This window comes from Nestor notabilis, unplaced genomic scaffold (assembly GCF_000696875.1).
Source record: "Nestor notabilis isolate BGI_N333 unplaced genomic scaffold, ASM69687v1 scaffold28794, whole genome shotgun sequence".
NCBI classification, from domain to species: Eukaryota; Metazoa; Chordata; class Aves; order Psittaciformes; family Psittacidae; genus Nestor; species Nestor notabilis.
The window spans coordinates 22,462-48,469 of record NW_009927359.1 but is presented as its reverse complement, the minus strand read 5'-3'; the positions used below and the strand labels follow the sequence as shown (position 1 = coordinate 48,469).

The 26,008-nt window shown below is 40.4% G+C and overlaps 1 protein-coding gene across 1 annotated transcript in view; it reads right to left on the bottom strand.

Annotated features, from left to right (window-relative positions):
• Positions 1-5,077: 5,077 nt before the first annotated feature.
• The window catches only part of LOC104405347 (target of Nesh-SH3-like), a gene marked incomplete at both ends in the record, with an annotated part of 41,893 nt that continues 20,962 nt past the window's right edge, over positions 5,078-26,008 (bottom strand). Inside the window, 3 exons of the mRNA XM_010014028.1 lie at positions 5,078-5,191; positions 11,677-11,756; positions 21,322-21,433. Of these exons, the coding sequence (XP_010012330.1) occupies positions 5,078-5,191; positions 11,677-11,756; positions 21,322-21,433 (306 nt within the window). The remainder of the gene's footprint in view (positions 5,192-11,676; positions 11,757-21,321; positions 21,434-26,008) is intronic.

The window sequence follows — 26,008 nt, the reverse complement described above, 5'->3', positions numbered from 1 at the left end:
CCGGCCGCCCTTCGGCCCCCAGGGCTACGCCCAGCCTGGACCTGGCTACCGGTAAGGAGGTGCGGGCCTGGGCACCTGTGACTCCATCCCGAGGGACTCCAGGCGTTTTAACTGAGGTTCCAAAACTGTAATGAGTCAAAACTGTAGCTGTTAATTCAGTTCTGCTGGGGGAGGGGAATGACTGAACCAATCTTTCCTGCTTCAAATTGTACCTGCTTCCTTGTTTAATATGGGGCTGGGTGGTTTTGGGGAAACACTGCCTAAGTGTCTGTAAAGTGATTGACATTCTAGCTTGCCTTGTTTGAAGGACAGGAACTGTAGCCCACTTACCAGGCTTGGTTTTACTAATGCCATGATGTACTAAATTAGATTCATTCTGGAGGTAAAACTAGATACGATGTATTATAAATTGTAATGCTCACATGGAAAACTAATAAACCCCTTGAATCTATTAAGTGCCTGGTCTTGCCTTGAGAACTTAGAATGCTGAAGAAGGTGACTGGGTGCATGCTGGGTCTGCAGCCACCGAGGTGAAATCAGCAGTGCTCAGCCTGGTAGGAGAAGAGACAAGAGTTTTAGATGTGTAAACAGGGAAGGGTTGTCCATACAGGCTGCTCTTGCAGAGGTTACACAGCAGTAGGTGGTTTTGCTCTGTCTGCTGTTACTGCCTGCCACGTAGCCCTTGTACCAAATGAGTAGGAACTGATACAACATCTTGGAGCCCCTTACCAATTTTGCTTTTAACAGGAGCAGAGGGAGAACTGCTTTACTACTTGAAAATTTAGGCCAAATACGTATTTTTAAAACAGAACTTTTAAAAAGGAATAACTTTCCACAGGTTTTTTGCCACCCAGAAAAACTGGGGAGTGCGGTTCTAGTGACTTGATTCTGAGCCAAGAAAAAGTAGATCAAGAGCTGTAGCAAGTTCAGTGGCCCATGTGACAGCAGAGGGCAAAGTATTCTCCCAGCTAATATTTTCCATCTAATGGATTCTAGGAATACGTAAAACGAAGCAGGGAATTAAAAAAACAAAACTAGAGTAAGCGGCTTGAACTCCCATAAAGACAACTTAGGAATTAAGGAGTGAATATATTTCTCTCTTCAGGACCTCGCTGTTCCCCTGTAAACTGTACCTCCTGCTGTTTGTGGTCTCCTCAGCCCTAATGCCTCAGGTGCAGGTTACACCAGTCCAGAACAAACTGCTTGCTGAAGTAGCAGCATTTAGCATTTATTTTCATGTAAAACACTGAAGAAAACCACTTGATTAAAAAATACTTTATTAGGAGTACAGTGTACCTGCAATGTACTTTATAAGGCATTTTCTATAAATGACTATTTCTACTATATATATATCTGGCTGTTCCTGTTCATATTTTTTCAATACATTAGTAATGCAATGAATAACACCTTTAGAAAAAAACACCTACACCTCTTTTATTTAGTTCATAAATGGTCAAGCAGTACAACAAGTAGCTTTGGGAGAGGTTTTAATTAACTGTAAAGCAGTTTTAAAGTTCATTTATCACTATTTCCTCTTTACCCCAATGAACACTTTCTTGTTTTAAATAAACCCGATTATGCTGTAACAACGTTAGCTTATTATTTTCCCATTTCACTTCTCTTTCCAAGCCCCCTGTACGCATACACTTAGCTTTTTGAGCCAGGAAAGTCTCAGCATCTGAAAACTACATTCCCATGAAAAAGCAGAGCCGTGGGGGCAGTTCCATGTTTGTCACTTTGCCCATAGGCACCTGCCTGCTTTCAGGTAACCCAACCACCCACCTCAGTCCAGGTCTGCAGCAAGGGACTGAGCGTACTCTGCTGCCAGAGCTGGAGCCTTTGATAACATGGAGAAAACCCACTAACCTGATGATGCAAAGCTGCACATAAAGCAACCGCCACGTATTGGCAGGAGTATAAATTGTTTGTACAGGTAAGGAGACAGTGATTCAAGTTTACTGGTTGCAGGATATTAACAATTGTAGCGTCTTCTCTATTTGTGACGGATTGATTTGGACAGGGAGCTTATGGCACTTGTGTTGTAAGATGACCAGTGAATATACTTAAGAACAAAAGCACGTTGCATTCCATGACCAACTCTGCCATAACTGCGCCTTAAACATTTATTATAACATTGTGATAAATAATACACACACCGTATCTTTTAAAATACCATATAAACCGTACCTCAGGAATAGGGAGCCAGCTTCCCTAGACAGTATCCTACAACATGGCCCTAGCATGGTTGGGATTTTTTTTTTAAAATCTAAAAACAGGTCAGTAAAACTGGATAACTACGTACAGTAAGCAGCCTATGCTAGTACACAATGCGGTATTGGCATTAGACTCGTATAAACCCTTGCACATCAGCAAACAAACACACTACAGTGCCAGGCGTACCAAGGACATTGCTGTCTCCAAGCCCACGCTGGGCAGTTGGGCGGGTGGGAAGTGCTGGGCCTTGTCACCACGTTCACCTCGCAGCTACCATTTCCCAGGGATCGATGTTCCACACTCGTACCAGCGAACGTAGTTAATGTGGGTCTCCCCGCCTATTTTTCCAAATTTGACAGGTTCCTGACGGACTGCCCTGAAAAATCCTGGAGCAGAGAACAGGGTTGGGTTTGTGTAGAGCCCTCACATGGCACCTTCCTTTGGGTTCCCCCCTGTGACATCTGTGTGCAGCTCAATTAAGGGCTATGCTAGGCCCTAAGCTGTTAGCTCACCTGCCACACACAGCCCTGTGCTGCCCCTGCACTGAGAAGCACTCTGGCACAGCTGGCATTTGCCCACCCAACTCCCAGCACAAACAGAAGCACTTGGGATTGCTGCAGTGCAGGAGCGGTGAAATCTCCTCCCTTTGAGGACCCAGCCACCCACCCATGGGTGGTGCTGGCAGGGCTGGGCCAGGACTCTCCCTTTACCTCCTGCTTGGCTGTGGCTGCTGGGGGCTTCTCTAAACAGGAGATGGTTCCTCCTCACAAAGTTACAATGATTAAATGGTCCCCACTGCAGCAGCCTTAACACTGCAGTAAACCTAAATTAATAAAACCTGACAGCTGGGAATATTTCACACGATCGCCCCATCCCCAGGCAAAAGACTCTACATGTTCCATCTGTTCTGTATGACAATACACACACTTCCCAGTTAAACAGTTAATGCTAAGTTAAAATGAGCCATTAGTGCTGAACTCAACCTGATCATCAGGAACGTGTGAGTGTCTGAAGCATGCACCTGTGCTCGCACACACAGATTACTGTTCTGCCTCTAATACGCAACAGCAGTCATGATTCACCCTGCGCTTCAGGCAAATGTGTGTAGTCAATTCCAGTTTGAACAGAATTCGGTCTGCTGCAGCCAAGGAGGAACCGCACAGCAACGGACAATCTGTTCAGTTCATTTACTAGAAAGACAAGCTGTGGCAGAGTGTTTTGTTGGGGTATTTTTTGTTCAGGTTTTTTTTCCCCCTCTAAAGAAATGAATGTAGCTGATGAATCCACTCAATAAATCCAGTTGCTGAAAATGAATCAGTTTTAAATATGGCACACATTCATTTAAATGAAAAAAACAGCTTAAAAGGCATTTTAGATTGGATTCAGACAATCTCTTACAACAAACAAAACACCTTTACAAATGGGCAACACTGATGGGGAAAGGAAAAGCAAAGCTCTCTAAGGAAAAAACCAAAAAAATCACATACATAAGCAAACCCCCTTCAGCTCATTTGCCTGTCTTCAGGAAAACTTGTAAAAGATTTTGGCACTTCGCTTTAATCTCCCACATCTAATGCATTCCTGTACTTCCATAAGGTGCTTTATAAATCATAGAGTCATAGAATCAGCTGGGTGGTAAAGACCTCTAATATCATCAAGTCCAACGACTACCTCAGGACTGCCAAGACCACCACTAAACCATGTCACTAAGGGCCTCTTCTACACAGCTTTTGAACAGTTCCAGGGATGGTGACTCAACCACTGCCCTGGGCAGCCTGTTCCAATGCCTGATCACCCTTTTGGAGAAGAAATTTTTCCTGCTATCCAGTCTAAACCTCCTCTGGTGCAGCTTGAGGCCATTTCCTCTTGTTCTATCACTTGTTACTTGGGAGAAGAGACCAGCTACCTCCTCCATCCATTCTCTTTTCAGGTAGTTGTAGAGAGTGATAAGGTCCCCCCGAGCCTCCTTTTTTCCAGACTAAACAACCCCAGTTCCCTCAGCTGTTGCTCGTAAGATTTGAAGCACTACCTTTGGGATGAGGCACTACCTTCCTTCAGGAAGGTTTGGTCAATACATTCATACCATATGGAAAACCATTCTGCTATCTTCCTTGGTAAAATACTCCCTGACTCACTCAGTCGTGTGCCTCAATGCTGCCTGTGTCCCTGCCCCACTCAGTTGTGTGCCTCAATGCTGCCTGTGTCCCTGCCCCTCAAGGGCATGGAACCCCTCACAGCAGCACTGCTGCCAGCAAGCAAGGCAGGCACTCAGCTGACGGAACGATGATTTTCTTATGATCGAGCTTCAGCAACATGTGAACCGTAGCAATAGGCAGGTCACAACTCTGTTTAGGACATCCAGCCCCGTGCCCAGTCAGACCAGACTGGAATTCTAGGCACCCCGGTCAAATCAGTGCACCCAGAACTACTGCAGCATGAATTATATTTTCCAGTAATAAGTTTTCAGTTTTTTATTAGCACTAAACAAAGCTGTTTAATGCCCAGCTGGTGATTTTCTGCACTTTAAATCAACTTTGCTAGTTTGAACATAACACTTCATGCCTCTCTGCAAACACACATTTGTGGCTGGGTTTAAATATGTAACACCAACTGTGAATAATCTGTTGGCATGTTTGAGACAGGCAGGAGGCTGTTTACTACCTGACAGAACCTGAGTCATAACCGTCCTTTAATAAGTCATTGTTCATCTTCAAAAGCCTCTCAAGCCTGTTCCGCCTGCAAAGCCAGCCCTCCCTTTCCATTGCCCGCCCTGGCAATGGGCGCTGCATCCACCACAGGAAAAAGAAACATGCAAACAAAGGAATTGCCAAGGTTTGCTAGAGAGAGAAGCATAAGGAATTACCATCTTTGACTGGTAGATCTTCTTGCTGTCCTGTCCTTCCATCTAAGAACGAGTCTACAAACTGGCAGTGATCTTCTCCATGGCCCCGCTGGTCTCCTATGTTATAAAACTTTCCTGAAAGCAAAGAAGCAGCAAAGTTCAGTGAGGGCTATTTCCAACAACCAGTGGAGGCCACGGCCTGTACTCTCCACTCCATAGGGAAGCCAAGGTGAATGCTATCATTGTTTCCCTCCCAGGATCTGTAGCTGTAATTTGAATGGTAAGTGCATACTCCCAGTACAGTGCTCATGGCTATAGAGAAGAGTGCCCCATTCCTGGACAAAATCTATACCTGAATGCATTTTTTCCCCACCTTACATTTCATACAGTAAGCATAATTCTGTTATTACCTAGAACCTCATCCTGATACTGTCAAAAATAAGGTAAGTTTTGCTAGTGATTTCATGTAAGGCAGATGTGGTTCCCTGTCAGGGAGCCCCCAGTACCTTCAAATATGTTTTGTGTCACCTCGTAACACGGCCAAGACTTTTATAAATCATCACATTTTTACAACATGTATGTGCAAGTGATATCACTTTAAGAAACAGATGACCCCAGTATAGTAACTGCTTATCCAGAGCATGAAGTGTGCCCCTGTATTTATTTGCAGGATTGCTTAACTTGACTGCAACCAAGTAGAAAACAAGGTCTCAAGTGCCCCATGGAGTATGTGCTGACACTGTGGGCTGTGCTTATCCTGTTAACAAGAGGACTTACAGTGAAGGAGCTCTGACAGGGAGATGTTTTTCCTTACTGATTTGATTTGCTGGACATTGGTAATAACTCAGTTCAGCAGAAGGAGGAATGGATGCTACACTCTCTTCCCAAGCCCTGGCAGGGCTTTTTTTTATTTTCAGATAAACATACCTTTTTTTCTAAACTCCTTTCACAGCACTTGTTCTCACTATGCTCAACCTTCAGCTGTGAGGTTGAAAGGAAAGGTGAGAGCATTTAGATACAGGCTGAGTACTCAGGTATAAGCTTAAGCAGCAAGTCCTGTTAGACGCTGGGTGTCTTGAATTTGCGCCAGTCTGGCCATATGGGGGGTGGTGAGATGGCTTTTAATACTGCTCCCTAAGGTGCAATTAATAAAGGAGCAGCCTACCAATAAACACTCTCTCACGTTTTTGTGATGTGATCAGTGCTTTGCCAAAAATTCTCACCTCCAGCCGACGGTCTCTGTGCACACAGTTCTCCCCTAGCTTTAGAAAATTATTTATGACTATCTAGTTTTGGCTGCAGGCATGTTTTTTTCCATAGGAGAACTGGTCAGAGGGAGTTCCTCTCAGCAATTCTTTGGTCTGAAATGAAGAACATTCAGGCTGCCCAAAATGGCATTTTTTTTTCCATGGCTGTGGAAGGTCACACTTAGAATTTATTTTTTTCCTCCCCTCAATAAATACTTTTTTCTTTAGATGGCCTGCTTTTCTGGAATGCCAGCACTGCCTGCTCTGGAGGGCTGTTAAATGAGGTCAGCAGTAGATGCTGGTTTATAGAACAGACCTGGAATGTGTAATGTAGATCAGTTTTTCTTCATGAGACAGAATAAACCAGATATTTTTATGGCTAACACAAGAACCATAACTTTCAGATACGCACAGACTCTCCTGGCCCATAGTGTAACCTATGCATAATTCCAACAATCCCTAATACATAAATTAACAGTGTTCTCAGTGAGTATTAAATTCTTACTGCCCAACTCTTTCCGTAATAAAGGAACACACTTAAAAACATTTAGCTAACAAATGACTAGATCCATCTTTCTCATCTGGGGATAGCAATTCCAGCATAAAGTAATTTTTGTCTTTTTTTTCCAGTGTTCCCTTATGGGTGGTCTTCAGAAAATTAGATACCATCTTTGTTTTATACATTATGAATTCTGCAACTGTAGACACATAATTCATGCGAATACCAGTATGCAATGATATGGTTGTTGGCTGCCTTGTACAACAGCACCTGTGCAATGCACCCAAAGTTCAAGATCACTGTCCTGCTTAAACAGCAAAGCTCCGGAAGGAATTTTCAGCATATGGTGGAACTGGGACCCCAGCACTGCCCCTCTCTGCTGGCAGTGGTTGCACAGCTGGCTGGCGCTGACAGGATTGCATCCCCTGAGATGCATGCTGAGATGAGGTGTGACAGTGAAACACGTCTGAACAGAGTTTGGCTTCAAGATGGAACCTTCCTCACTCACATATAGAGGCCCACGCCATGGCAGTCTCACTTAGGAAATGGGGGAGAAAACGGCTTTGCTTCAACATAAATATTTCAGTTCTTGTGACAACTGGTCAGCACTGGTTGTAACAACTCAAGTGCAAGAACCAGGCTTAGCAAGCATAATGACTACAATGTGGCTACCATCATCTTTCTCCAGTGATGTTAAATCACCACCCTTCCAGCAAGAACAAAAACAACCTAATGAAAACAGGAAAATGGGCTCCTGATACATTAAACTTTCCTTCTAAGAGTGAAGTAGCTTTCACTGCAGTGTTAATTCACTTGATTTAGGGCTAAAGTCTAGTCCTGCTGGATTAGCACTGCTATTTCCTCTACTGGCTGGTTTTGTGATATGCTATGCTTCATTGCCAGTGTTTGTCATTTGATCACAGTTGGTTAGTACAGCAACAGTTGAATGAATGATACCTCTGTCCAAAACAGTCTCTTTTATTCACATAACTGCCAAGGTACTGTTTACGTATGAGGTATTGTACTTGCTTTCCTTCCTTCTCTGCTCGTGGGAGCATGGTACCAGGTGCAAGGCTGTACAGCTTAAAATTGTATTGGCATGGGCTGCCCTACCCTCTCCTCCTCTTTTCTTTCCATGTTCCTATGTACAGAGACCAGAGTCCTGCTCCTGTGAGGTGCTGAGCTCCGAGATGGGGCAATTTGGGATTACAAAGGCTGATTCTTTCTGCCACAGTTTCTCCTAGTTAGTGTAATTCAAAGTGATGAACATACTGCCTCTAACTTGCACTCAAAAGACATTTCCCATACACAGTTGTTCATACTCCTTCTACTCTGGCTGACATACTATCATCGTTGCGATAGAGTTGTGTACGCAGATCTGATAAAAGACTGAAGAAAGCCAGGATCTTGGGATGGACTATAAGAAGTTAACATATTTCTAAATATAGCTTGTACAACTACATGAGACACAAAGTTCTGCTGAACTATCACCTAAGTGAAAAACACTTTGACAGGCTGTTTCCTCAGCTTATGCACAGCACATGTCACTTGATTCAGGTCTTAAATACACCACACATTAGTGACTTCAGACACTGAACAAAACTTGAGAAGATAAGGCCAGAGGCTGCTGTTAGTAATATAACATAAGAAGGTGGGGATGGGGTGGGGGGTGGGGGAAGGAAGAGGAGAGAGTTTATAAGCAAAAATAGGGAATGTGAGAACAAAATAAAAATGTCAACACAGGTAAGTAAGCCCTTGTTGACCAGAGTTGCAGCTATGTATTTATAAGCCTGACAGTAATGATGTAACCAGATGTTTATCAAATGGGATGGGAATGACTGAGTTCAGTCCTGGTCTAAAACGAGGCCCTAATCCTCTAATTAAGAACTAGTCCAGGCTACCCTTTAAATACAAATTTGGCACCTTCACAATATATGCTATTCACTGGCAGAGATGTGATCTATCTCAATGTTCTGTATGACCCCCAGGATACTAACAGGTACTTAAAATCAGATGATCGTCACAGAGAAGTGACTCTTGAGTCTGAAAATTCAATATCAAACACATTAATGATTACTGAGCACAAGCAGACTACTGTGCTCAGTACCCTGCCTATGGACCTGATTAAACACACCTGATCACACTTCAGCAGCGCTGGTCTTGTTAAACCACTAGTTCTGGAACCATGGTATCTTTAAGAAGTATATCATGTGGACAACATCGATTTGAATGTCTCTTACCTGTAAGTGAATCACTGAGGTATATCTTGTATCTCAAAGAGTTACACAGCTGCACACCTACAAACTTCTTATACCAAGTCCTCTTTACGTATTGTTTCCCTTTGCATTCTGAATAGCTGTCTGAATTGAATGGAATTTCAGTCCAGATAGCATCCTTTCCCACTGCAGGAGAGGAAGAAAGAGGCTAAGTATGGTGCTGCATACAAAATTATGTACAACAAATACATTTAAATAAATAGAATTAGAAAACTTGATGAAGCAGAATGCCTGATGGCGTCAGTCACCTGCATTTTGAACATGAAAGACCTTCCAGGGAAGCACCAAAGGCTGCAGATATAACTGATGCAGTGAATTGCTGCTGCTCTCTGTGTATTGTGCTAGTTTGGAATAAGCTCATGCTAGGACCTTGTGTCTGTTTGCTGGCAAAACTCTCATTTACAAGGTATATGATACAGTCACTGTTCTTCAGCGTGTTCAAGCCAGGACAGTCAACTCACAGCAAACAGTTTGTGATTTAGCAAAAATACACATGAAAATTAAGTGTCATGCAGTACATGGAAAGAAATGTGTGTCTCTGTCTAAGTGATGCCCGTTACAAATGCAAAAAGCAGCCCATTTGCTTGAGCGATCTCAGCTTTTCTTCAAAAGCTCCCACCAAAGACAGCAAGAGTCTCTTGTAAGTGTCCTAAAGCAGAGCTGGATCAAGACTTCAGAAGTTGAAAATTTTTCTAAAGCACAATGGCAGATAGATAGCATCCTCTGAGTTGTGCTCTGTTAACTCACTTAAAAAGCATGGAGTAGCTTACTCACTTTACAGAGCTTTCTTTTGCTTTAGCGACAAGGCTGAGAAAATATGAGGCTGTCCTTGGCTCATTTGTGTACATTGGTTTGAAGCCATCCCAGCTGCCCTGGAAGCACCACATCACGTTGTGTTCTGCTCAGGTAAACAAGCAGCCTGGCATGAATTCCTTACCAGGGGTATGGGTGGAAGGAGTGAAATCATGTGTAAATGCTGTTTGATTCCATCACTCATTTAATTGGTGCAGTGCAGCCACCCCCCTTATAAAATTATGCTATCTCATTTCTGACAACATTTCTGATCAGAAGACACTACACTATACATAAAAGGCTTACTTGAAATTGGCTCACTCACTCTTGGGTCCGCTGGGGGAAGAAAACAAACATTCAATCAGACACTGTAAAATGAACTTTCCCAATATTTCAATGGAAAAGCATTGGTAAGTGTTTTTCTACAGCTGACCTAAGCTGTAATTTGTGAAACAGAAAGAGTTTTGGAAGCAAAGTTCTTTTTTATACCAAATTAAATTAAAAGGAATATATTATTATGTGAAACTACAATATCAATGGGCTTTTAAAAATTTCACCTATGGGACAATACCAGTCAAACACAATTCTAGTAAAAACAAGAGCTTAAAACCATAACCAGCAAAACCCAAATCTACTGCATCTTTCTTAAAATTTCAGTTCCAAAACTCAAAATAATAAAAAGGACCCCTCTGTAATACTGCCACACAAAACTTGGCTATGAAAGCCGGAAAGTGAGAAATGGATGTGTGCAATTAAGAAAAAAGTAAAACTGACTGCTTAATTCATCCAAGCTAAATAGGAGACAGAACATAAGCCTTGTCATTCATGAAAACTGCACTTGGCACAAACATTTTTTCAATTTTAACAATCTAGGATTACAAAGAGTGCATTCACAGTTTTTAAATATCTGTGGCATAGTCTGAACTCCTCCCTGACTAATCCCTTGCTCAGCCAGGACTCCCATCCATCAGTGACAGCAATAGATGACTATTGTATTACTACACCTGGCTCAAAATGCAGATTGAAAAAGCCCCTTTAAAAAAGCTAAATCCATTTTGTGTTTTATATAGTCCTTAGGTACTATCAACCCGTAAACATTTCTACACAAAAGATGGTATCATGCTTGTATAGAGTCAACAAGTCAACTGTAGTTAGCCTCGTGGGGAACTGGAACAGGGAAAGCAAAGGCAGTGTCCAATTCTCACCTCTGAGTCAGATAGGACTTAACTTGGGAACCACCCATGGTCTAAACAGGCTTGTATACACCTTTTTAACAGTTTCAAGGTGAGTAAACAGGATGGAAGGGGACGTACTGGGACATCAGCTTTTCCCAACAGCTATTTCTCCTTATTTTAGCCAAAAGACATCACTATGATACAGCAGCCTTATTGAAGAGGTAGCAAAGGTGCCTATAAACACACCAACCCAAAGAAAAATGTTATGTTCCCCACCCAGAAGTCCAGAATGAGTTTGGTAGACACAAAAAGGTCAGGAATATTAATCTTAAATGACTGAGTCTTCTCTAAGGAATTAGGTTTCTTCGCAATGAACACCAAACTCTCTGTGCTCCTTTTTGTTTCTCCTGCAGTCTGGTCATCTTATATCCTTACACAATACAGCCCTGATCTCAGGCTGACCTTCCAGGCACTACTGTAACATGCTCAGTAGTAAAAAGCCAGTCTGGAGATAGTGAAGAGCAAGACCAAATGCACAATGAAGCAAGAGCGCCTCTCATATAGCTGACAAACCTGAATACTAGAGCCACTGTAAACGATAGTCAGACCTTGGGACTATCTTAGTTCTTACCTGATTCAGTACTGAATGCCACAACATTACTACTTGGACCTTCACCAAGAGGGTTTCTAGGTTTCACGTGGAATTCATAACTGCGGAACAAAATAGAAGAGATGAAAATTTTGCAAACTAATCATTCTTTTTGGAATGGAGGCTGGAGCAAGCAAACTGCCAACACTTTTGGTGCTACTCGCCTCTAAGAGAAGAACAAAAAGGCCTCATTTCTTGCTCTGCAAACACTGAATAGTCTTTGTCCTCACTGTATAAGGCCTCTCTGAACACCTAATTTACCAGTCCTTTCGGTAATTCTTTGCACACATAATATTAACATTTGATTTAATGCACCACTGGTTTAAGCCCGTCTCCTCTCACGCATGCAGTTTCAGCTCTGGCAAAGGGAGCAGCTCAGGTGAGGTCAGAAACAATCTGATAAGCAGAGATTGAATAAAGCACATCATTGCTACTTATTTGCATTTTTTTTCATTCATAAGAACACAGACCTCCAATTCAATGCTTCTTGGGCCCACCAACAGTGATACACTGGGCCAGTGGTTAAACAGGGCATGTCTTCCAGGACAGGAGCTCAGCCAAGACAAAGATCCAATTGCTTGAATACATGATAATAGTAAATATATGAAGTAATGAAAGATTTTGTGCAGCGCCTGTTTCTTATCTCTTCATAGTCATGTCACACAACACAGTCTGTACTGTAGATATCTCATAATCTCTTTTCATCACAAATCAGACAGTGCTCTGAAAAAGGAACAAGACTGAAGAAGAAAATCCAAGCCAGACTTCCCTGCTTAAGCCTCTGACATGTCTTAATACTTGATTACAGTCAGGGACAGGCAAGACAAGATAGTTTCCTACTGCAGCTCCGCTGAAATTTAGTTTCCATTAGAAGCTCTAGGTGAACAGCTATTGACAGACAGTCGCAAACCTAAAAAATGTTTCACAGAAGACATCAGACAGGTGAGGTAGGAAGAGAGTTACAAGGGTGGACACTGGACACAGCTTGCAACAAGGGCAGACCTGAGAACAGACTGTTTTCCCTTCCTCCTAGCAGACACTAACTTCAGCCAGCTGTTTCTCAGCTCTCCTGGCTGCAGGCTGGCAGCACCTGGGATTTTCTAACTGCTCAGCAATGGCTCAGTGCCTCCCTGTAGGACCTGTTGCCTTCTATGCCAAAGCAGCCTGATGAATAACATGTATACACACCCAGCCAACAGTACGCTCTTCATGCCTTCCCCAAGAGCTGTAAGCAATCATCTGTCCCACGCACGCCACCTGCAGAGACTTTTCATATGCTTTGAGTGGGACCATGGTGAGTACCTCTTAACACAGACCGTTTATTCATCAGTCAGAGAGATCCATAGGACACGAGTCATGAGGACGGTAGGGCTGGAAAATGGGCCCTGACTTACAGACTAAACACAGAGCAAAATGAGAATCCCAGAAGCGGGCAATTAAACATCCAGCTCCCGACTCGTGAAGGATCCCTTACCAATGGTAACTTGGTAGCTCATGACTATAACAGCATTGTAATGTATTGCTGAAACTGTTTCCAAACAGCAATTTTCTGAAGAAAAAAAACAAACTACTCTCTGCACACGGTTGGAAATTTGTAAACTCCATTTGCAAGTCCCTACAAGAGACAGAATAATTTAATCCAAACTTTGGATTACCTCTCATTGCTTCTTGGCTCCTGCAAAACATGAACAGATTGCTAATTAACCTCAGTGGTCTAATCATGCAGTACCAAGCAACTGTTTTCCATCCACAGTTCTAAGACAGTTTTTAACTTTGAAATTGCTTACATAAGAAATTGCTTTTATTTCTAAAGTTTTCTTTTAAGAGAAATGCGTACAAAAATGGGTATTCTGAACAGACGCATTATGCATAATTCATGGATATTTCAAAGTGAAAGATGGACTTTTTTCAAGCTTTAAAAAGTCTATTTGGAGTAACCTTACTATTTATTCAAACACGCTGCAAGCCCATTTTGAGCATCTCAAATTACTGTAGGAGGGGGACATTAAATAAATAATAAGTTCTAGACAAAATCTTCTTCATGATCAACTTGTTTAAACAAATACATGCTCTTAAAAACTGGATATGAGCCATTAACATCCACATTGTACATGCAGCACAGTAACTGTTTTGGTCAAGGAGTATTCTCATCTGGTAGGAAAGGTCATTATATAGAACACTGCAGCAGAGCAGTTGGAGATTCCTCCTGAAGAATCACTGAAGCATAAACAAAGATTTATTAATATGCCAGATGTTTTAAAGTAATAGCTAGGAGATACATTTTGGACAACGTACAAATTAATGCAAGCCTAGAGATAAAAGACTCCAAAGAAGTTTTCGTGCTTCCCACAGTTGGGAAAACTATGGTAAGATTAAAATAAAGAATTAAAGTCTACACACAGAGATTTCAGTTCGTGTAAACATATAAACAGAATTGGAGAAAAGGAAAGTAATAAAGAAATGTCCAAATTTTAGCTCAGTCATTTATGAGAGAGCTTCTTATTAATAATTTTAAATATGGATTGTTTTAAACTAAAATTTATAAAATTTTATAGTTTCATGGTAGGTATTTTTACAGATGCCCAATCATCATGGGCTCCTTTCCTCTGCCAAATTCAATCCTGAAACAATAGCAGTGGCTGCAACTGCACAGGAACAACAACCAACCACTTTTGGAGATGAAGAGAAGTAACTAGTTGAGTGAAAACTGAAAGTGAGAGAAAGGAAAAGTTAGACTGGGCTCACAATTTGATAGACTTTACAGATCTAACTGTAATTTTATGCATTTTAAAACCATTTAAGGTCTCCCTGTGTGTCAGGTGAAAGATCTGAAAAATAAAAAATAAAACGGTGAAAAAGGGTACCTGCTTCCATCTTATGCACTTCTATACAAACCACAAGGGAGGGGAAAAAATGCTTAGAGATTCAAGAAAGTATGTATGGCAGTTAATAAAAGGAAATAGGAAAGCTATATAATGATTATGCCATGTCTACCTGTTAACTAGACATTCATGAGAAACAAATCTATATTCTTTCTTTATATCTGTGTGCCTGTGATGCCAAAAACTCTGCTACCCAATACATGCAGCAATCTAACGTGTGTTGCGCCTCTAAAACCTAGAAGATTGCTATGCTACAAAGTTTGGAGACTAGGCCTCCCAAATCCTCCCAAACTGCTAAGACAATAAAAGTCCCTGTGCAGATTAAATGGACTTGACTTATGGTATTACTGTGCAGAGCATATTTTTCCACCATAGGAAATCACTATTCCACACGGAACTTTGGCAGATGCAGCTGCTCCTGCATTTTTCAAATCATGCCAACGGAGAAGACTGAAGATTGCAGAACTGAAAATAGGTGAAGGGAGATTTTCACCATAATAGGAGGACTGGAACAGCTGAGTAGAGTCCTGGGATTTCAGGTCATTGCTGCGGAGATGCTGGTGGTCAGATGACAATCACACAGGGCTGTCTCAATGTACAGAGGTTGTCTGTTTCTGCAGATGTGACTGGATAGCAGTATGATCTGACATAGCAAATGCAACTAGGTATAAGAAATTGGAGTGAAGGAAGAAGAGCGGGTAGGTGTGCTGCGCTTGTTTGAGGAGTCTTTCTCCTAATCAAGTTGGAAGAAGGGCTGAGAGAAACAGGAAATGCTGGCCTATGATCCTGTCATCAAGAGCAATTTAGTACAAAAATCTGTTACTACTGTAATGAAGAATACAAAAAACTCCAGCATTTTTCTGACACTTTCTGTATTTTTCTGCATTGTAACTTTCACTGCAGTGCCCATCTCTTGGCCTTGCTGTTAACAAAAGCTAAGCTCTCTGCATCAGTAGATTTTTTTTTTCTTGTACGTGATTAGCATAGTTTAGATGCTAACTGCAATACAAACCAATACCAGACAATGGTAATAACAGCATGAGCTGTTGTTGTGCATTATTTCTTCATATGGTATGAATTATTGTGTGTAAGTGCACAAAAAGCTTATTCACTAGAGGGTTGAAGACTTATTTGGTATGGTCTTTGAGTAAATTATAGCAACATTACCTTTTTTTGTTTCATGCCTTTTGTAAGACATATAAAAAAAACTTCTGAAGGAAATCACCTACACACATTATAAAAGCAGTTTGGTACATGCATATATCCTACACATTTCCCATGTACTGCACAGTTCTGGTTCGTCGGTTGGGTTACTTGTTTTTGTTTTCTGAGGGCCTTGGGTTTTATTTTGTTTTAAACCTTTTTTGTTATTTATATTCCTTAATAGACCTCATGGCTGGAAATATACTTTGCCTCGGGACACAATCTAACCCGAAGGTCCAAAAGAGACCACTCAAAATGTTTTTAAAAAGGAGTAAAGTAGATTTAAAATCACCAAACTGCTTAACCAGGCAAAGAGTCAGTATCTAAAGGGAAGTTTTACAAAGCTGTGCAATGCAAGAATCACAGCCTATTTTTTTTCCTTATTAACACTTCTTTTCTACTAAAAAGCTACACCAGCAGGCTGGTGGGACACATCCTCTAATGGCTAACTGAACTCCCCAGAGCTATTTGGCACATCTCTGACTGCAGTCTCAGTATTTTTCTTTACTACCTTCCAATTACTGCCAACACAAACATGAATGAGAGCTGTTTTCAAAGCTATTCGGACACTTTCTTGAAGGCTTGTATAGAAATAAGTGCTGCAGATCTTCCTGGACACTAGTGGTATGTGCTATGAACTGAGCTTCCCTTAAACAAGCCACCAGAATGAAGGAGGAAATGTACACCTAATAAAAAAAGTATTTCAAGATAGGGCAGGGACAAAGAAATAAAAACTACATATTTTGGCAGAAAAACCAAGAGAAATAGCATAAAAAGTTAAAATGATACTATAGCAGACAATTGGAAGACTTAAAAAGTAAAATATCAATTTTCAGGAGTTAGAAAACTCCAAAACTAGCAAAAAAAGCCCCAACTTAAAATTCCTTTGGAAATGGGAAAATAGAATTGGAAGCAAAAAAATAACAACATCTGCATTTAATATTCTAGTCTAGGAAAGGTCCATAAAAAAAGCGCAGGATAGTGAAACTGATTTCAGTGATGAAGAAGATGCAGATGAACACCATTATTACTACACAAGAGAGAGAGGGAAGAAAACAAAACCCACAGTAGGCCCGTTTCTATCTCAGGCCTCTGAAGGTTTATTACAAACAAGCACTGCAAGGATAATGACCTTACCTTGACTCACACATTGAGTCTTGGTCTTGCTTGACTATCATCATATGAGAAGTTACTGCAATATTTTCTTTTTAAGGGCAGCTTTTAACGTAAAACTAAGAATATGGAAAGAGCACAAAGTCCTGAGTATGCCAATGAAACCAGGAGTTCCACTGTGAGCAGTGTGAGCAGCAGTGTAAGGTAACTCAAAAACAAGAGACCTGTATGACAAGTGAGATGGATTATTACAGGTCTCACTCCTCAAATGACTTCTTGGAAGCTAGACTATAATTGCTCTGACCAGAATGATCAGTCGTGTAGTTTGGCTTTGACTATTTTCCAAGTGGAATAAATGGTACATTTCCCCCCAAAACTGTGACAGAATCTCCATGTGGAGGATGAAAAATTAAATTGACAGATGAGTTCATGCTGGTGCATCCCTTTCTCTCATTTTCCTTTGCTATATAGGATATATATATAACCTTATTCGTTTAAAAGTAATCATAGAATCATAGAATAGTTACGGTTGGAAAGGACCTTAAGATCATCTAGTTCCAACCCCCCTGCCATGAGCAGGGACATCACACACTAAACTATGTTGCCCAAGGCTCTGTCCAGTCTGGCCTTGAACACCGCCAGGGTTGGAGCATCCACAACTTCCTTGGGCAACCTATTCCAGTGCCTCACCACCCTCACTGTGAAGAACTTCTTCCTTATATCTAATCTAAACTTCCCCTGTTTCAGTTTAAACTCATTACCCCTTGTCCTACCACTACAGTCCCTAACTAAGAGTCCCTCCCCAGCATCCTTGTAGGCCCCCTTCAGATAGATATTGGAAGGCTGCTATGAGGTCTCCACGCAGTCTTTTCTTCTCCAGGCTCACAACTTGATGTATGCCTATGAAAGTCCATTTTCATTTCCATGTTAGCATGGTATAAGTCTGTTAAAATCAAATACTTGATAATTGTACTGAATGTCAGAACTCTTTTCTTTTTCAGCCAGTCCATTTTTTCTGGATCTAGTCACCTTTCAAACAGCTAAATGGACACACAGAATACTACATGGTAATCCCCCGATTCAGAGAAATTTGTATTCATTTAACGTCTATGTTTGTACTTACTGACAGATGCAGTTGTCCACGCAATTTTTCATGAGAGACTGTAAGAGTCTCTCATTGCTGCCTTCCTTACGCTGTCCAAATTTCTTAAATGGAATTCCAAGTCTGGCCATTAGCTCCTAATCTTTCAAATCTGCCTTGTCAAAAGACTAGCTCAAAGGAAGAGGGGTGCCTGGTCTACTGCAGAGCTTCCCAGAGGTGTAGTAGTATGACCTATTTGAAAGAAGATTGTAAAAAGAAAAGCAAACAAGCAGCATGATCCAGCAGGTGCAGATGCACCCAGTTTTCCCCTGCTGCTCCTTCTGCCCTCTTCACACTGAAGAGTTGTTTGTCTTGCTTCCCTCTTGCTGGATGTGGGTAATTAACTCTAGCTTTTGGGCCAGGCTAACATATCCTACCTGATTTGCTCAACAGGTTAACAGATTGGGCAACCTGACTGCACACTTTATCATGTACTGCTCCTCAAGAGCATACATCTGGAGAACTACAGGCTTAAACTATCTTGCTGCTGTAGGATCTTTCTGGTTTGAATTTACCCATGGAGACTGTGTGATACCACGTTTACAAACATTTTTATTCCTTTTGGAAAGTCTTTGCTTAGGTCTTTCTGGTTCAGATCCATCCTGAACTGTCTTCAGTTCTGGATGCACTGAACCTTCAGAGCAGCACAGGTATTCACACAGCCTCACTGATGGCTTCAGGGAAGCTGGAAAAAACAGACTCAGTTTCAGCCTGTCAGCTTCTCCAAAGTGCTTGAAGGCCAAGAAGTTCTTCCCCAGTTAATCCACCTTCTGCTATCGAGCATCTTTCTTTCCATATACTTGCTGGTAGTTTTGTAAATGTTGATCGTTTTCCGAAAGGGATTTTTTTTTTTCCTCTTCTAAGTCTCTTTTCCAGTTCCACCTCTTCTACAGCTCTTTCTTTTAATGCTAGTTATGGAAAAGTCTGCTTCTCAGTCTTAATCTCCTACTTGATGAATTCGCAGACATTTCAGGGACCCAATTAATTTACCTAGCTGTGTTTCATTGTCTCTCTTACTCCTATTTTCAGTCAGTTTTGTCCACAGGTCTATTTTCTTCATCTAGTAAGCAACTGGCTCATGACAGACAGGAGACTTTTATTATGAACATATGCCATTCCTTGCAACACTGATACTGTCCACATGATGCCAGCTGTCTTCATCACTTTCTTATTTTACACTAATTTAGTGTGCCAACAAGCCTGGATTCAAATGGTAACAGTAACAATTTCTTGTGCTTCTGCCAAAGCTCTCAAGGTGTCCTCAAAATTAGGAAACATGCATTTCGAAATGGGAGTTTAACTGAACAGAGCCACTCTGAGAAGGATTTTATGTCTTTTAAATCCTGTGAGACTCAAGGGAGATGCACCACTGCAAATTCTGTCAAAGGTCTTCAATTTCAGGTGATAATCTCCTGAATCCAGACAGACTTTCACTGTCTTTCCCTTTTGAGGTTGGGGAGGAGAGGAATAATAGCCTTTACACCTTAAGTCAGCCTCCACCAGTCAGTAGTGATCTCACATCTAGCTTCCAAAATCCATGCTGCAAAAGACAGCTTTTCTCTAAGGTTTCCACAGTCTTTGGTCTGCTTCTGCTTACCAAAACCCCAAAGTCCTCTCACACGAGTGATGGAATTGTTACTAGTTAAAGTTAAAAACCATCTCACCTGCTTCTCCCTTCCTTATGACCCTTTCAATGGTTCTAGTATACCTGACTTCATCTTGCTTCCTTTCTGAACTAAGAGCAGTCTAAATATACTTTTCTCTCAACATCCAGGCCTTTGCTTCCAAGTCTTTTCTTCACTTAACCAAATCCATCCCATTTCTGTCACCATATATGACACACAGTTTGAGTGTGTAATGGAAGAGAATCTCATTAATAACACACAGTTCTTCTCAAGGATGAAACTCTATTATTTCAAAGCTGAAATGAAAACACATAGAGTATAGTCTGGCAAGTTTAGCTGCACCTACAGCATTTCTTGTTCACTACTCCAGAAATACATTGTTTTACTGTCTCTCCTAAGCTTTCTCAGCTGATTGAGTAAGAGACTGAGGAAACTGATGCTTGGTCTCCTATTGTATTGCCAACATATCCTACTTGCCTCTTAACAAGACAGAACAACATAGCCTCAGTTCACACTTTCACAAGATACATGCCTTTAAGAAATAAGACAGATATTCTTGATTCAATACACAGAAATGCTAGCCTTTCTTACAAGTTTTGGAGTCTGTCAAAGCAGCTCTTTTTGGATATCACAATTTCCTCTAGCCTTTTTTTTCCAGTTCTCTTCCCCTCCACTTTCTGCAATAGTTCCTCATTCCTCAAGTAAACGAGCTAAGAACCAACTGCCCAAATTAAACCACACATTGCCTAAAAACAGAGGTTCAGGTTGGGTTCTATGCAGAATTTTGTGCTGTGTTACCAACCGTCACCAATTTAAGGATAGTAATAGAAAAGGGCAATTTATCTGAAACAGAAAAATCCAGTCACCAAAGCCGAATGGATAGTCTTACAGGAAGAAAAATGTCATTCATTAGCTTTTTGATGCAATCAATAAGCAACACAAAGAACAAGTGGTTTCTTCCCAGCTCTGAATTTTACCACAAAACCAGAAGAATAATTTTTTTATGAGATTCTTTTTTTAAAAGAATGATAATATTTTTTTGGACTGCTTGAGATGCACGCGATCAATTGGAATTCACTGACCCATTTTTAACTTTCCAAGTGTTTCAAGACACTGAAAGAAAACTACATATACAGCACAAATGCATCTTTCCTTTGCATGTGCAATGCATAGTCCAACTTTGTACAGTGGCCCAACTTGCACTGCAGTATTTGAATAAACACCTCTCTAAATAAGCAAGCAGACCAATCCAGTTGTGCAAAGCATCCTTAAACCCTGGAAAGAAGCAACCAAACATATAAATCTTCATTTCACATATCAAGTTAATATTTCTTGTGTTCACCTTCTTTCTTTATCTGCCAAATTGAAGAGATATTTTGATAAAAAGCAGTACATTTTCTTACATTGGACTGTTAATCTTTCTGATAGAACAGGTCACTTCTGCAGTTTGTCCAGACCATACTCCTGGAAATTTCCTGAAGATTCCTCAAATATGTATTATCTGTTAATTTGCAAGAAAGCAAACCAAAGTATACCTTTTTCCTATCAGAACAGGAGCAAAACCAATTTGGTCTTACATACATAAGGATTTTCAACTGAATTGGCAGACAGCTCATAGCCCAAAGTATTTGGATTCATTTAGAAAATTATTTTATTTAATTACCTTGTGTCGGGTTTTAGGTTTTCCACAGTAGAATGAGTTTGATTTGTAGTGATAATCGATTTCTCCTTTTCACCATCAGTTGCTCCATTTTCAGTTGATACAACCTCATATTCTGCAAAATTACAGTAAAGAAAAATGTCTTAAATAACAGCTTACTTGAGCTTCTTCATTGCTCTCTCTTTTCTTATCTGATTTCCAATACTACTGTCTAATAGACTGTAAAGACAACTTGGGTAAATCAGTGTGGACATTACTATGCTAAAATTGTTAGGAAGGAGAGATCCAATTCCAGATTGCCAAGTGCCTAGCCCCTCATCCTTCCTTATAATTGAGTTACGGGATGGAGGGTATTCAACATCTCACCTATGCCCAAAGGTACACTAGTGACAAAATTGCAAACACAAGTTAAGTATTCTGCAGTTTGAATGAGAAAGTATCAAAAATGAACGTAGAGTTTCTAAATGCTTAAAACTTGATTGACTTAAGACCTCTATTTTTATGGTTTCCAAAAGAAACTGCCCAACTAACTTGGATTGTTCACTTAGGAAATCTGTCAGTCTAGAATGAAATAATTTTGCATAAATTTATTTCTGTATTTATATGATTTATAGAGTTTCACTACTTTCTTTTCATCTCTCTGGGATGTATCCTTAAGCAAAAGCCATGTGCTAAACAGGGAATTAACAACAGATGTTTGGGAAGAAGATACCCCTTCAGTCATAGCCCTGTCCAAGATACAGGCTCTAGCTGGCAACCTCTGTCCCAATTCATAACAACCTCTTCTAATAAACACACTGAGTATATTGTTATTTTCCTCTCTTTGCAAAGAAATTCACGTCTCCAGCCCCTTCTTTTTCCCTTCTTAGAACCAGTCTATAATACCAAGTTCAGCTTTACTAATTGCAAGCTAGCAAAGTAAAATTTTTCAAAGAACATTTGCAATGAACATTTAGATCAGCACAGTAAATAAAACAGGCATTAGTATTATACTGTGAGTCCAAAGACAGAGACCACCTATCAACAGCTACAAAACCTCTAGAAAACTACTCTCCTGATTTTTTTTTATGCTACTACTATTAATTTTTGAGCTCTTAGCTAAATGCTAGCAAACTGTATGGCTTTTTTTTTCCCTTTTCCTAAAATTTTCACTTCTCTGTATAAGGAGACCTATTTGTCATCAACACAAATAAAACACCTGCAATAGGATTCAGTGTTAAAAAGGTAAAAAAAAAAAAGCCTCTCAGTTGTTGCTGTGCTCTCAGATCCTCACTCCTAGTAAATGTAGAAGATGTGTACGTTAATGAGCATACATACACAAATTGACCTGATCTTGACCTCAGTTGTGCAACTATACCTTTCTTTGTACTCTTCTAATGCAAAAAGCAGCCATCAAAACCACTGGGGTAACTTCTGAAAAACAATGCAATTAAGTGGAAGTGCAAAGCAGCCCTACAAAATTATGCTCTAATATTCCAAGCTTCCAGACCACAGCAATTCAATCTGAGCAGTTATATACATGTATACACATGTGAATTTCAGATTTACTGCAATAGTTTCAAAAGAGACCTCTACACTGCATCTTTTTATCTTTACCTTGTAATAGACTCAGGTATCTAGAGCATATACAGAGCAACATGAAACTTTAAAATAGGTTTTAAGTTATGTCAGAAAGTTAACACAGAGGAAGGAATTACTTCCTATACTGAAGATTTCAAAATTTCCATGTTCAGAAGTCCTCCCCCACAACAGCCACCCATGAACTGAGAAAGACCAACCACTGCCTTTTAAAAACAAACTCATAGACTTGCAGGAATGGGTGTCTCGAAAGCGGACGAGGTGGGTAAGTAGAGGGCTTTTACTTTTTCTTTACGCTATTTGTTCAAGTGTCCCAGTGTAATGATCAAAGACACTAGCATTAATAGTTAGTATCTATTTTGTATGTATTTTGTAAAACACATCTGTATTTTCTCTCTGTGCATTTCTTTTTGGAAACAAACACCTTTTCCTATATAGCCTCCAAGGCTAGGTGAACCATGGGAAAAAAACCCCCAAACTACGCAAAAGTCCTTATTTGCCCTAGTTAAGCCTCATTTGAGAAATTATGTTCATTAGGAAGCATGGAGGAGAGGGTGGATATCCACTGCCTTAGGTACATCCAGATAGAGAATGAGTAGGCAACCTCACAGGAGTTCTATTTTTCTGCCTTCTGCCTGCCCCAAGTCAAAATGTCATGTGAACTTTTTAATTCATGTAACTTGGACAACACAGCACATGTGAATGGACATGCAAACGTGCACGCACGCACACAAAGCACTGTTGAGCACATCTAGTACTTGCACGTGACTCAGTGCATGAGTCTCGGTGCACAAGTCAACAAACATTCCTGTGGCAACACAAGGGTAGCAGAGCACCAGCAAAATGGGTTTTGTTCCTGACCTTTGAAGCCTTTATGAAAACAAGGGCGTAAGCTTGACCATTTTGTTTTTAGGAATACCCAATACAATGAAACCCCTTGTACGTAGCTGAAAGTCAAGCAAAGTAACCAGCAAATTACGTTCTCTGTTTCCACAGTTCTATCTGAACTAGTGCATTAAAAAAAAAAAAAAAAAAAAAAAAAGTTATGCCTAAATCAGGCGATTGAAAAAACATGCATAAACTACAAAATAAAAAGAGATGACAGAAAACTTGATTTAAGCCTGCCTAACCAAGTAATGTCATACTGGTGCCAATATGAAGTAATCACTGTTTTCAGAAAATGGGATTCAATGCCTTCTCTTGAATTCACAAGATGTCCTTGGATGAGTCATTAACAGCAATATTTTGAAGTTAAGATGAAGGAGACAAGCTTAGTGAGTTTATTTGTAAACCACAGAGTTCAAACATTTGTGTTACATATTGAAGTTAAAAAGAATGAAGATGGTATTATGGGAAAACCATTACATCTAGATAGGAAGATAGCTAGACTGCAATCTGAAGTTTCTCTCATTGAAGCAAAATGAGTATTAGTCACATATTCTGCAGAAGGTTTTAATTTTTTCTGGTATGGAGAAGGGTATGCCACATGTCTCAGTTATCACAGAATACTCTTACAGAAGAGAAGAAACTTCATGGAAAGTTACCTTTCATAAATGCTGATTACAAATGAACAGAGAAAAGGTTTCCACTGTGCATATTGCTTGTTCTGTATTTTACAACCCATATTAAAACAGAAAATGAATCATATCAGAAGGCAATTAAGCCTTGCTCTCATTATCAGATGATGTGCGCTGACAGTTTTACCAGCTGTAGTGGAGATGTTTTTCTATTTTTGCAATACAAATGGTTGTGCTGTAGTGGATTCATTAACATGCTCAAGAAAAGCAGCAGGTCTCCTTCCAAGAAAACATACAGACTAAATGACGTTATCTAATCTAATCAAGCTAAGGACTGGTCTGTGGAGGAAACACCAGCAGCAAAAAGGCTTTTCCTGGAATGAAAAGAAGCATTGCAGAACTGCCTGGAATATGGAGTGTCCACAGAGAGCCTATACTCAGCCTAATTCTAAGGTCAGCAGTAAGCTCACACTTCCTTTTCTTCCAGGATGATGCACATTGTGGAAGACAAGCCAAGTAATCACTCTGCTCTCTTGTTGGTACTTCTTAATCGCCTATAGTCTCTTTTTATTCCCTTTCTAAACCACCAGAAATGCTAAGTTTCTTCCTCTTTCCCAGAAGTAAAAAAATGCAAGCTAATTTCTGGTTTGAGTGTCCCTTTGGTTTTGCATTTATTATTTTTCAAAACGGCAGGGAGAGAAAGAAAGAATAGAGGCTAAACCTAGCAATTTTTAGTAGAAAGCCAAGGAAGGGCTAATTTGGGGTAGAGAGTGGCCTTGCTTGTGACAGTCACCTAATTATATCCCTGCACTGAAATCTCTCATGACATGCATATACAACAACATCTGAAAACATCCCACTTTACATGCTAAAGTGAATGGCTAAGATCAAGTCTTAGTCCTCACAGTTCCTAGTCTTATCTGCTCAACTCACCTGTAAAGCAACACAGCCAAATCCATTTGGTCATGGCTGTGATAAGCCAGTGATTTTGCAAATCAAAGTTCTATGTTCAGGGTTAAAAAACCCCACAAAAAAACAAAACAAAAAAAAGAAAAAACAACAGTCCCTTTTCCTAACAGACCAGAAGAACCGTAATTTTCAGTTGTTAATTCTGGTAAACTTGTGCTGAGATATAGAAGATGACAGAAAAATTATGAATGGTCATCTTGCATGCTTACCTGTCTATGTACTGATTCCTCTGTATTCTCGATACAAAAACCTTCCTTTGGAAATGAAAAAAACCAAACAGATTCTTTTAACATGAGAACTTGGTGACCCTATGGCGGGTACTGCAAGCATTATGCTGGCAGAGTTCTACTGACTTACTAGATGGATGTAAGATTTCATTGTGAGTGGCCCACTGATCAACAATATCCTCAAGTCAAGGCAGATGTCTATATGGTATGTACGCATTTATGTAAAAAAGACTATTGTCACATTCCTTGAACTTCTTGACTAGATCTTACCAGATCCTGAACACAGAGAAGCCAGAGCAGATACCACAGCATCAAGACAGAGTATCTTCTTGTGTCACCACTGACACCAGTGATATAGTTGTGAAAATCTCGCTCCAATCTAGTAGCGCTGTCTTACCC